Genomic DNA, 13747 nt, shown 5'->3' with positions numbered 1-13747 from the left:
AGATCCTAACAACTCGCTGTGTTTAAAAACAACTTTTCCTTGTGTTACATTTGATTCCTTTGTCAACCATTTTAAACCCATGTCCTTGGGCTGTTGATCCCAAGACCAATGTTTCTCCCAATCTACTCTGCCCAGGCCCTTCATGACTTTGAGAACCCATGTCCAACCTCCTCTCAACCTCCTCTCAACCTCCGCAACAACCTGAGCAATAAACGGCAGATAGAATCTGACAAGCAAGGCGGAGGACATTCGGACCATAATGCTTGTGCCAATATCGTGAGCGAGCTAACTATCCAATTAATTCCAACCTACTCCCCCCACTCCCAAATATCCTTGCAACCTTTCTCCTGGAAATGTTTAGCCAATTCCCTTAGAAAGTTACCAATGAATCTGCTTCCACCATTCTTTGCACCAGTGCATTCTGGATCATAGTAACAGTATGTTTCAAAGATCACGCTGGTCTAAGAAATCGTAACGAGCTGTCCGATTAAAAAGGGAAAAATCAGTAGCAACTAAGAACAGATTATTTTGAAAGGCCAGTGCATTCCAAACGAGTCTATTGCTGACAATGAATCATTGTTTAACTCAAGCAACTTCGAACAGTTACACATCATACAAATGGTGGCACAGTGGTTAGCACTGCTGCCTCACAGCCCCAGGGACGCGGGTTCAATTCCAGCCTCAGGTCACTGTGTGAGGAGTTTCCACTTTCTCCCAGTGTCTGCATGGGTTTCCTCCGGGTGCTCCGGTTTCCTCCCACAGTCCAATGATGTGCAGGTTCGGTGGATTGGCCATGATAAATTACACCATAATTGGGTGGAACAATAAACCAATTGAGATACTGGACAGGTCACCAATACCAAGACCGTTCAGCAAAGTGAGGCACTCATTCCACAACCATCTGCAAAACTGAGGTTCGTGAGTGAAGAGGATGTGAGGCTACACCCAGAACACCATGTCCGGTGCAACAGTGGAGAAACTATATCACCTGATAGCCTCAATGAGGAGGAATCCTTCATAAAATATTCAGCATCCTGGACTCGGAATCAACTACTTCAGTCTCCATGTGGTCGCTCATCCCCAAGGGAGCTCACACAACTAGATTGCCAATGATTCTGTTCTCGTTACACAGAACCCAGTCTAGGATGGCCTGGTCTCGGAGTTAGAAAAGCAATTAAAACAAAGTGGACAAAACTGCAGAAAGCAGAGACAGGGGGCGTGATTTAACGGAAATGAAACACAGTCCCGTGTCAGGCGCGTTCAGCCGGGTGCTTCCTGGCACTGGCATCTCCAAGAACGCTGTTAAACAGAGCTCGGCTTCAGGACCACAGGGAAAAATATTGGGAGCACGAGAGTAATGTTGAAAAGACAAGCTCAAAGGCTTTGTGCCTTATTAATGCCCGGAGCATTCGCAGCAAAGCAGATGAACAAATTGCGCAAATAGACATAAACGGATATGATATCATTGGGATTACGAAGACATGGCTGCAGGGTGATCAGGGATGTGAACAGAATATCCAGGGGTATTTAGTGTGTAGGAAGGACAGACATGATGGAAAAGGCAGTGGAGTGACAGTGCTGGTTACAGAGGAAATTAACGCAATAGTGAGGGAGGATATTACCTCCGACAATGTGGAATCTGTATGGGTAGAGCAGAGAAACGGGGCAAAAACGTTAGTGGGCATCATATATAGACTCACAAATTTGGGTGGTGATGTTGGGAATGGCATTAAACAGGAAATTAGAGATGCATGTGATAAAGGAACCTCTGTAATTATGGGTGATTTTAATCTGCATATAGATTGGGCAAATCAAAGTAGCTACAATACCATGGAGGAGGAATTCCTGGAGTGTATAGGGGATGATTTGCTGGACCAATACATTGAGGAACCAACTAGAGAGCAGGCCATCCTAGACTGGGTTCTGTGTATTGAGAACGGAATCATTGGCAATATAGTTGTGTGAGATCCCTTGGGGATGAGCGGCCATATGGAGAGTGAAGTAGTTGATTCTGAGACCAGGATCCTGAATATTTTATAAAGGAAACTACGATGATATGAGGCGTCGATTGGGGAGAGTTACTTAAAGGGATGACTGTGGATAGACAATGGCAAACATTCAAGGAGCGCACGGGGGCACTGCAACAATTGCTTATTGCTGTCTGACACAAAACTAAAATGGGAAAGTTGTCCAATCCATGGCTGACAAGGGAAATTAGAGATAGTATTGGATCCAAGGAAGAAGCATACACATTGGCCAAGAAAAACAACAGGTCTGAGGATTGGGAGCAGTTTAGAATTCAGCAAAGAAGGACCAAGGGATTGATTAAAATGGGGAATAGAGTACGAGGGTAAGCTTGCAGGAAACATAAAAACAGGCTGCAAAAGTTTATATAGGTACGTGAAGAGAAAATGCTGCCCTTGCTCATGTATTTGCTTTGTTTGGCCCCTTGTTCCGCACAGTAACCAATCACTGTTTGTCGATGTACCATTTGTCAATGTTCTCTGTCAATTATTCTTTTTTTGTCTACTATGCACATACTGTGTACGTTCCCTTGGCCGTAGAAAAGTACTTTTTACTGTACTTCGGTACATGTGACAATAAATCAAATCAAAAGATCGGTGAAGACAAATGTAGGTCCCTTACAGTCAGAAACAGGGGAATATATAATAGGAGACAAAGAAATGGCTGAGCAACTAAACACATACTTTGCTTCTGTCTTCACAAATTAAGACACAACTCAGATACTGGAAATGTTGGGGAACGCGGGGTTTAGTGAGAGGGAGAAACTGAAGGAGATCAATATTAGTAGAGAAATGGTGTTGGGGAAATCAATGGGATCGAAGGCTGATAAATCTCCAGGACCTGATAATCTACATCCCAGAATTCTTAAGGAAGTGGCTCTAGAAATAGTGGATACATTGGTGGCCATCTTCCAGGATTCTATAGACTCTGGAACAGTTTCTGCAGATTGGAGGGTAGCTAATGTAACTCCACTGTTTAAAAAGGGAGGTAGAGACAAAACAGGGAATTATAGACCAGTCAGCCGAACATCGGTAGTGGGGAAAATTCTAGAATCCATTTCTAAAGATTTTATAGCCGAGCACTAAGAAAACAGTGTCATGGATTTATAAAGGGGAAATCGTGCTTGACAAATCTACTGGAATTCTACGAGAAAGTAGCTAATAGAATTGATGAAGGGGAGCATTGATGAAGGAGGATGTTGCATTTTCAGAAGGCTTTTGACAAAGTCCTGCCTAAGAGATTAGTGCGTAAAATTAAAGCGCATGGGATTGGGGGAAGTGTATTGAGATGGATAGAAAACTGGTTGGCAGAGAGGAAACAAAGAGTAGGGATTAATGGGTCCTTTCCAAATTGGCAGGCAGTAACCCGTGGGGTACCGCAGGGATCGGTGCTGGGACCCCAGCTATTCACAATATATATTAATGATTTAGGTGAGGCAACAAAATGCAATTTCTCCAAATTTGCAGATGATACCAGGTTGGGTGGGAGGGTGAGCTGTGAGGAGGATGCAGAGATCCTTCAGTGTGATTTAGACAAGTTGAGCGAGTGGGCAAATTAATGGCAAATGCAGTGTAATTTGGAGAAATGTGAGGTTGTCCACTTTAAGTAGCAAAAATGAGAAGGTAGACTATTATCTGAATGGCCATAAATTAGGAAAGAGGAATATGCAATTAGACCTGGATGTCCTCGTACACCAGTCACTGAAGGTAAGCATGCAGGTGCAGCAGGCGGTAAAGAAGGTAAATGGTATGGTGGCCTTCATTGCGAGAGGATTTAGTACAGGAGCAGGGATGTCTTGCTGCAATTATATAGGGCCCTGTTGAGGCCACACCTAGAATTCTGTGCGCAGTTATTGTCTCCTTATCAGAGGAAGGATGTTCTTGCGATAGAGGGAGTGCAGCGAAGGCTTACCAGACTGATTTCTGGGATGGCAGGACTGTCATACGAGCAGAGATTGAATCAGTTAGGGTTGTATTTGCTGGAGTTCAGAAAAATGAGGGGGGGGATCTCACAGAGACCTATAAAATTCTAACAGGACTGGACAGGGTAGCTGCAGGAAGGATGTTCCTAATGGTGGGGGTGTCCAGAACCAGGGGTCACAGTCTGAGGATACGGGGGAGACCATTTAGGACAGACACGAGGAGTAATTCCTTCGCTCAGAGAGTGGTCGGCCTGTCAAATTGTTACTACAGGAAATAGTTGAGGTCAAAACACTGTTTTTAAGAAGCAGTTCGATGTAGATCTTAGGGGATCAAAGGATATGGGGGGAAGCGGGATTAGGCTACGGAGTTGGATGATCAGCCACGATCTTAATGAATAGCAGAGCAGACTTGAAGGGTCGAATGGCTTCCACCTGCTCCTACTTTCTATGTTTCATTTCTGGGCCTTGGCGAGGAACGCTCCACTCCGCCCGCCAGTGCAGAGAGAGATTGAGGCGCCATTCTCTAGAACCCCACCCCCAACTCCCCAATTAGAGGGTCATCAGGTCCCCGCACCCCACCTCACCAGGGCAGAACATCCCCAAGCCCGATCCCCAGCATGGGCACCTTGTCACTGCCAGCCTGGCACCATGACAGTTCCCCTGCCAGTCTGACAGTGTCAGGGTGCCAGGGTGCCACCCTGCCCCGAGCCCGACTACCCAGGGGCCCCCATCACCTGGGAGACCCCCACCAAGTGCTGGTTTGTGGAAACCAGTGCTAAATGACACGCGCTGTGGGTCTCTGAGGCGAGGCCGTTCGATCCTGGGCGTTGGGTAGATCTGGCGTAGACATATTCAAATGACATTAATGACTTACTTGAATATGCAAATCTGGATCTCGACCTCAATGAGCGGGCTCCAGATCACAATACCTCATTAGGCGGCAGTGTAGCACAGTGGTTAGCACTGTTACTTCACAGCGCCAGGGACCCAGGTTCGATTCCCGGCTTGGGTCACTGTCTGTGCGGAGTCTGCACGTTCTCCCCGTGTCTGCGTGGGTTTCCTCCGGGTGCTCCGGTTTCCTCCCACAAGTCCCGAAAGACGTGCTGTTAGGTGAATTGGACATTCTGAATTCTCCCTCAGTGTACCCGAACAGGCCCCGGAATGTGGCGACTAGGGGACATTCACAGTAACTTCATCGCAGTGTTAATGTAAGCTTTCATATGACAGTAATAAAGATTATTATTATACATCTCACGAGGCCCGAGTCAGACACGAGAACAAAGAACAAACAAAAGAACAAAGAAATGTACAGCACAGGAACAGGCCCTTCGGCCCTCCAAGCCCGTGCCGACCATACTGCCCGACTAAACTACAATCTTCTACACTTCCTGGGTCCGTATCCTTCTATTCCCATCCTATTCATATATTTGTCAAGATGCCCCTTAAATGTCCCTATCGTCCCTGCTTCCACCACCTCCTCCGGTAGTGAGTTCCAGGCACCCACTACCCTCTGCGTAAAAAACTTGCCTCGTACATCTACTCTAAACTTTGCCCCTCTCACCTTAAACCTATGCCCCCTAGTAATTGACCCCTCTACCCTGGGGAAAAGCCTCTGACTATCCACTCTGTCTATGCCCCTCATAATTTTGTATACCTCTATCAGGTCGCCCCTCAACCTCCTTCGTTCCAGTGAGAACAAACCGAGTTTATTCAATCGCTCCTCATAGCTTATGCCCTCCATACCAGGCAACATTCTGGTAAATCTCTTCTGCACCCTCTCGAAAGCCTCCACATCCTTCTGGTAGTGTGGCGACCAGAATTGAACACTATACTCCAAGTGTGGCCTAACTAAGGTTCTAACACTATACTCCAAGTGTGGCCTAACTAAGGTTCTAAGAAGGCCGATAGATTGTGCCCATCATCTGTGATGAGTGCAAAACATCTAGTTTTACATTCAGGTTAACGCACGCACAACTGCCTTATCACTTCACAGTAAACACACTTCTGACTCAACAGAAGACCAAGACTAGTAACCTTATCATTATTGAACTATCACTGAAACATTTAATTTCCTTTGGGAAGGGAGCTGCATCAATACTGGCCTAGCTTTACATCAACTGTAAATTACTAGTAAATGTTAAGTTAAAGTTCCCTGATTGGTCCCTTTGAGGTGATGATTGTATGATTGAAAGATGAGGGACGGCATGATGGTGCAGTCGTTAGCACTGCTGCCTCACAGCGCCGAGGACGCGGGTTCTGTCCCGGCCCCGGGTCACTGTCCGTGTGGAGTTTCACATTGTTCCCGTGATGGTTCTCACCCCCACAAACCAAAAAGATGTGCAGGGTAGGTGGATTGGCCATGCTAAATTGCCCCTTAATTGGAAAAAAAACGAATTGGGTACTCTAAATTGATTTAAACAAAATGATTGGAAGCTGAGATAATGTATTAAAAAGGCCCAAATTTATATCTTGAATTTCTGTGCTAATTTAGTTTGTTCATTACTGAAAAGTGGGAATGGATTTTTACAGATGACTGAAGGTGAGGAATGAGCAGGGAATCGTTGGAAGAATCCTGTAAGGATTGGGTAGGGGTCAAGTAGAGCGGGATCACGGACATTCCTAATGTGCATCAGTGACATGGGCCAGAATTCTATGTATAAACTTGAGCCTGTGCTGATGCCAAAGTGCATAAAATCACACGAGGTGGTGGGCGCCCTTAATATTTTAGCTGTAACCTCAATCTCGGGTTCAAATATAATTAACAAATGTGTCTGGAGAATGAGGTCTGTGCACGACTGTGCCACCTAGACACTCGTGCTCCCATTTCTTGCCGCCCACACACTCTTCCCGCCCTCCCTAACAGGGTCCAGTCATTTACAGAGTGTGTCTCACGCTGGACTAATTGGCCGGCCAGCCCAAAACTGCGCTCCGGAGCCAACTGCAGCCGGGAACTCGTATCCCGTCGCCTTCCGGCCCACCAAGAGAGACGGAAAATTCAGTCCATGAAATGAGAAACCGCAACGCGAACCGGGTGCGCAGGGGGATTGAAGAATGCACCTTAGAAATCACACAATGGAGGAGATAAAAGACCACACGAGTGGTTGGAGCAACTTTACGTGAAGTATGATGCAGACAAGTATGGCACAAAGATAAAGAAAATTGGGAACATGTATAATGCAGTTGGAAATAGCCAAGGATGAACTTGGAAACAGTCTTGGAGACATTATTAAACTTAACTTTTGGCAGCAGTAGAGGACGGATGGCAGTCGATCAATAGCCCAAGCCGCACCTTTCAAAATCCAATTTCTAGTTTCTGCAGTTATTACAATGTTAGGAATTTTGACATGTGTAAAGCATATCTGTCTGGCTGTGTTTACAATGTAAACTGCTGCTATGTCACTGAACTGGAAATCTAGAATCTGGCCTGCCCGGTCGGCGAAGTGAAGGGAGATTCCAGGGCTGCAGAGGTAAAAGTGCCATTAAAGCTGGAAATGTGAAATTAAAAACAGGAAATGGCGAAGCCACTCAGATGGTCAGGTAACATCTGTGGAGGGGAAAACAGAGTTACGGGTTTGTGGTTGACAACCTATCATCATAACTGTAGGATTGCAAAGTCCATGAAGTCTTGTTCGACTGCATTCCAAAATTAGATTGGGTTCTTCCCCAGGATTTACAATATGGAACTCTGCCATTGTTGTGACTGGAATGTTTTCTATACAAATACCAACGTGGCCAGGTAAACATTGCTCGGATTTGCAAATTTGCAAAACACACCTCTCTGGGACTCGTGCATCTGAGTTTTGCTGTGGTAATCGAAGCCCAGGGCACTCTTGTCCACTCGGTCAGCTTGCACACCATACTTCCCCCCCAAAACCAGCACTGTAGTCTGAATAATTCAACAGAGCAAAAAGCATCAACAAATGCAACCTCTTTACTGCGGCGGAAATGCAAAGGCCCCATGATTTTAGCAACCGTAAGCAGTCCAGTTATGAAGCAGTACCAGAGAAAACAAGTGCATTCTATTGACATAGAGGAGACTGTGGTGAAAATACAATGAGCAGGAGGACGGGCTTAATGGCCTTAGAACAGTCTTTAAAAAAGCAGCTAGTGGAAGACACCCCTGCAGTGGGGCACTTTACCCAGGAATTACTAAAGATTCAAATTCGCCTCTTGCTTTGATTTTCACTGCTTGTGGCAGTCAGGAGAAAGGGGCAACTTATCGATCAACATCGATCAATATCCTCAACATCAATCGATCAATATCCTCAACATCAATCGATCAATATCCTCAACATCAATCGATCAATATCCTCAACATCAATCAATCAATATCCTCAACATCAATCAATCAATATCCTCAACATCAATCAATCAATATCCTCAACATCAATCAATCAATATCCTCAACATCAATCAATCAATATCCTCAACATCAATCAATCAATATCCTCAACATCAATCAATCAATATCCTCAACATCAATCAATCAATATCCTCAACATCAATCAATCAATATCCTCAACATCAATCAATCAATATCCTCAACATCAATCAATCAATATCTTCAACATCAATCAATCAATATCCTCAACATCAATCAATCAATATCCTCAACATCAATCAATCAATATCCTCAACATCAATCAATCAATATCCTCAACATCAATCAATCAATATCCTCAACATCAATCAATCAATATCCTCAACATCAATCAATCAATATCCTCAACATCAATCAATCAATATCCTCAACATCAATCAATCAATATCCTCAACATCAATCAATCAATATCCTCAACATCAATATCCTCAACATCAATCAATCAATATCCTCAACATCAATCAATCAATATCCTCAACATCAATCAATCAATATCCTCAACATCAATCAATCAATATCCTCAACATCAATCAATCAATATCCTCAACATCAATCGATCAATATCCTCAACATCAATCGATCAATATCCTCAACATCAATCGATCAATATCCTCAACATCAATCGATCAATATCCTCAACATCAATCAATCAATATCCTCAACATCAATCAGTATCGTCAACATCAATCAATATCCTCAATATCAATCGGTATCAATCTATACCAATCTATATTCTCAATACCAATCAGTATCCTCACTCCGTGTCTCACTCCGTGTCTCACTCCGTGTCTCACTCCGTGTCTCACTCCGTGTCTCACTCCGTGTCTCACTCCGTGTCTCACTCCGTGTCTCACTCCGTGTCTCACTCCGTGTCCTCAATATCAATCAGTATCCTCAATATCGATCAATATCCTCAAAATCAATCGGTATCAATCAATACCAATCAATATCCTCAATACCAATCAATATCCTCAGTAGCGATCAATATCCTCAATATCGATCAATATCCTCAATATCGATCAATATCCTTAATATCGATCAATATCCTTAATATCGATCAATATCCTCAATATCATTTTAAACAGTGGTTAATTGCTGTTATCCTTCTTGAGTGAAAGGTGACATTCATTTTATTATTAATCTCATTTAGAAATAATCAAAATACTGGGTTTGAGGAAAAAGGGAGGCAGCTAACATTCCAATGAAGGAGTCCGGTACTGGTTCACTGGAGATTCAACAAAACCCCAGGTGTAAACAGAGTTGGCTAAAGGTGAGCTACATGCGGGGAATCAAAGGGATAATCGTCGACAGATAAGTGCAGAGGGAGGCTGTCCAACTCATTCCCAACGAAGGAAGAGGCTTTTTAAAAATAAAAAAATTCATCCACGTTTATACAAAACTCCACTTTGAACTTCCCACCCACATCGTCATCATAAGTTATTCCTTCCAAAAGTGAACTGCTGAGAGCACTGTACCTTTTTGTGATGCATGCTTGGCGGTCTTGCCTTCATATTCAAAGCCCACAGCAGACTGTAAGAATTAGAAAACACATATTAGCATAACGTTCACATGGAGACAGTGCGTCTGCAAAAAACTGACAATTCAGGTTTGGGAATCAGCGCTCAGGAATGTTTGGCAACACGCTGCTCAGATTATTGCTCGCGAAATACTCCAGAATTCTTTCGAAAAGCAGCTACAATTTATTCACCACTGCAAAGTGGTCTTCTGCAACGCTAGTCAGCAACTAGAGACATTTATTACAAACCTTCCTGGAGCAAGGATACAAGGAGACCAAAGCCTCAGGCTATGGTTCCTCGAGATTCAATATAGGGAGTAAATGTTGCAAACTCAGTGGCACCATTTTGCAAGCAAAAGCGCAGGTAAAAACGTATTTCGGACAACCTCAGAGGAAATAGTGGGCGTTTTGGGGAGAGGGAGAGAGGCTGAGAGAGAAGAAATGGGACAGGTTGCGTTCGCATATTACTAATCAGTATCAATAGCAACAATAGCCACAGAAACAAGTCCTCAGACCTGCACAGAAAGCATCCAATAATTTTATAATAGCACAAGTATAATATTCAAAAGAATAAAGTACAATATTTGACAGTAACAAAATTAGCTTTTTTCAATTAACACCTTCCAAAACAAAAGTCACTTTATCTAATAAAAGTTTTATTTCACAGATTTTACAATGCAGAAGGAGGCCATTCGGCCCATCGAGTCTGCACCGGCTCTTGGAAAGAGCTCCTTGCCCAAGCCCACACCTCCACCCTAACCCCGCAACCCAGTAACCCCACCGAACCTTTTTGAACACACGAAGGGCAATTTAGCGTGACCAAGCCACCTAACCTGCAGATCTTTGGACTGTGGGAGGAAACCGGAGCACCCGGAGGAAACCCACGCAGACACGGGGAGAACGTGCAAACTCCTCACAGACAGTGACCCAAGCCGGGAATCCAACCTGGGACCCTGGCGCTGTGAAACCACAGTGCTAACCACTTGTGCTACTGTGCTCTCCAATCTTTGGATGTACCTCACTGATCTTTCCTTTCCATGGCCTGTTGATCTTGCACTATTTCACTCCTTTCAGAATAACTTTCACTCCCAAGCTCAGGCAAATATTTCCACTAAATAAAAAATACAGGCAAGTGACACCAAGATTACTGAGCCATTTACACTGAACTTCACGGGGGACCCCATTTAAAATAGGCTCCTACATTCTAAAGCTCATTCCGAAACCCAAACCTTTTTCGAAAATTTCACCAGTTCTCTGCAGCCTTGCATCGCCCTCGTACGCCTTGCTTAACTGCTCATTGTCAGAGATATCATAGAACTTACAGGGCAGAAGGAGGCCATTCGGCCCATCAAGTCTGCACCGGTTCTTGGAAAGAGCACCCTACCCAAGGTCAACACCTCCACCCTATCCCCATAACCCAGTAACCCCACCCAACACTAAGGGCAATTTTATCATGGCCAATCCACCTAACCTGCACATCTTTGGACTGTGGGAGGAAACCGGAGCACCCGGAGGAAACCCACGCAGACACGGGGAGAACATGCAGACTCCGCACAGACAGTGACCCAAGCCGGAATCGAACCTGGGACCCTGGAGCTGTGAAGCAATTGTGCTATCCACAACGCTACCGTGCTGCCTCACGGATTAGTTATGTCTAGAGTTAGGGCGTCATGGTGGCGCAGTGGTTAGCACTGCTGCCTCACAGCGCTGAGGACTCGACCCCGGGTCACTGTCGGTGTGGAGTTTGCACATTCTTCTCATGTCTGCATTGGTCTCACCCCCACAATCCAAAGATGTGCAGGGTAGGTGGATTGGCCATGCAAAATTGCCCCTTAATTGGGAAAAAAATGATTGGTTACACTAAAGTTAAATTTAAAAAGTTCCGTATAGAATTTGGACAGCAAGTTCGTCATTGCATTCGGAAATAGGGAGGCATGGTCCGCACTTCTTCCACCTGACACAGACCCGCACAGAGACCCGCGACTGGATTAACAATCCAGAGGTTTCAGCTGCTCAATGAATGTACACTCTCTTGAGACACCAGGGAAGCAAACAAACCCTCATGTCCAAGGAATCCACTTGGGTAACTGCACATTTCCTGCAAATTCATAAAGTGTATGAAATACAAGGTGACGGTTTAGCTATTCTGTAACTTTGAAAGGTGAGCTTCGGTTAACGCACGTGCAAAGGTAAAGTGGCTGGATTTCGACAGCTTCAGTACTTGCCTTATCGACCCTGTCCTTCTGTACACCGAACTTTCCACCAAATCCTTTTACAGAGTCTGTTTGAGAGCAGTGTTTGGAGAGTTTAGCAACATATTCGTGTCCAACAGCCGACTGAAAAGATGAGAGAATCACACATTAAAACGATTAAACTTCAGAGCCACAGAGTCGCGTGCGTTCTTTCAAGAACCACCAAGTTTAAAGTCATTCACTCTCAGTCAGCGTTCATCCACTGTCAAGAAATAAATAGTTTGTGCTCTGGGGTTTCAAGAAGCTGGAGTGATACTGGGAGGGGGTGTTTGGGACGGTATCTAGGATAGTGGGGGTGGAGGGCAAGCCAGTCCCGAACTGCCGATTTGTGAGGGCTCCGAAGTATCTGAGCTGTTGGAGGGGAAGGGGGCCGATGTCGTGGCCTTTGCCTCTCCGATTGCCCGGCAAAGGATCCTGTTGAATTGGAGGTCGGAGATGCTGCTGGGCGTAAACGCTGCTGGGCGTGGTGACCTGGCTGGGGAACTTGTCCAACTTTCTCCAGTTGGGGAAGGTTAAGTTTGAGTTGAGGGGGGTCAGTGGAGGGCTTGGAGTTGGGGTGGCGGTTGTTCATGGCGCTATTTGAGGAATTGTTCGTCATTGGGGGGGGGGGATAAAAGGGGAAAAATTGTACAAAAGTAGTCTGTGATTGTATGGAGTGTGTAATTTCTATTTTGCTGTTGTTACACGTGTTTGGAGTAAAATACCTGTTCAAAGAAAGAAAACCTTTGGTGCTTTTTAGGATTACAGCACTTCCTCTAGACTACAGGGACATATCCAGATTATACAGTAAAACCACAAGAAATTCAATCCTCATCAGCGGAATTTGAGAAACATCTTACAAGCACAGTTTCGCATTATGTCAGAATTGCATCCCCACTCAACCCCCGAACTGGAATAGAGATGCTGGTTTAAAAACAGTTGGAAGAGTCTTACAATATATCGACAGTGACTTAGAAAACAAACGCACACACCCACTTCAAACATTTCGGGTTCCAACTGTAGGCTTGAGAGTTTGGCAATCAGATTAGAACAGCAAAATACTGCTGCAAACGTCAAATAAAAACGGAAAATGTTGGCAATTCTCAGCAGTTCTGACACTTGCGTAGAGAGCTGATGTTTCAAATCAATGAACCTTTAATCAGAAACATTAACTCTTGTTTCTCTTTCCTCAAGAACTGCTGAACATTTCCAGCATTTTCCATCTTTACTGGCAATCACATTTGTCTTTCACAAAAAGTGAAATCAGAGGCAGTGCAGACAAACCGAACACTACTCATTTAAATCCTGCATCTGTTAGCAATGATCACGTCTCAGCTTTAAGCACAACTGAGTCTTAGTAACTCCAGATGTGTTTCAGGGTTAAACTGGCTTGTGTCATTTGCAAGGATGTGAGCCACACATTACGCAGCATTTGCTGCTGGCTTCAATTCCCCCCCTTGCTGCGTTGAAGAGGGACACTGCGCTGCTAAAACAAGCTGCAGTTAGAACTTTCCCCAACTTTGAATAGCAGCAGAGAAGGCGAGAATGTTTCTGCTACTTTGCACTGCAGATTAGAAAGGGGAATTTAAAAATGTACAAGGCTCCATTCACCTACTTAAATTCACAACCGGTACACCAACACAACACGCAGGCGGAGTCAGGTTTATTAATGT

The 13747-nt window shown here is 44.6% G+C and overlaps 1 protein-coding gene across 3 annotated transcripts in view; it reads right to left on the bottom strand.

The window, feature by feature from the left end:
* The window catches only part of cttn (cortactin), an 89709-nt gene that overhangs the window by 30863 nt on the left and 45099 nt on the right, over positions 1-13747 (bottom strand). For all 3 annotated transcript variants that reach the window (XM_072466752.1, XM_072466753.1, XM_072466754.1), the window contains exons 5-6: positions 12069-12179; positions 9803-9857 (exon numbers count right to left, since the gene is read on the bottom strand). In XM_072466752.1, the coding sequence (XP_072322853.1) occupies positions 9803-9857; positions 12069-12179 (166 nt within the window). The remainder of the gene's footprint in view (positions 1-9802; positions 9858-12068; positions 12180-13747) is intronic.

The sequence above is a fragment of the Scyliorhinus torazame genome, chromosome 10 (assembly GCF_047496885.1).
Source record: "Scyliorhinus torazame isolate Kashiwa2021f chromosome 10, sScyTor2.1, whole genome shotgun sequence".
Taxonomy (NCBI): domain Eukaryota; kingdom Metazoa; phylum Chordata; class Chondrichthyes; order Carcharhiniformes; family Scyliorhinidae; genus Scyliorhinus; species Scyliorhinus torazame.
Note: the sequence above shows the minus strand (reverse complement) of the source record. Positions and strands in the feature narration are given on the sequence as shown.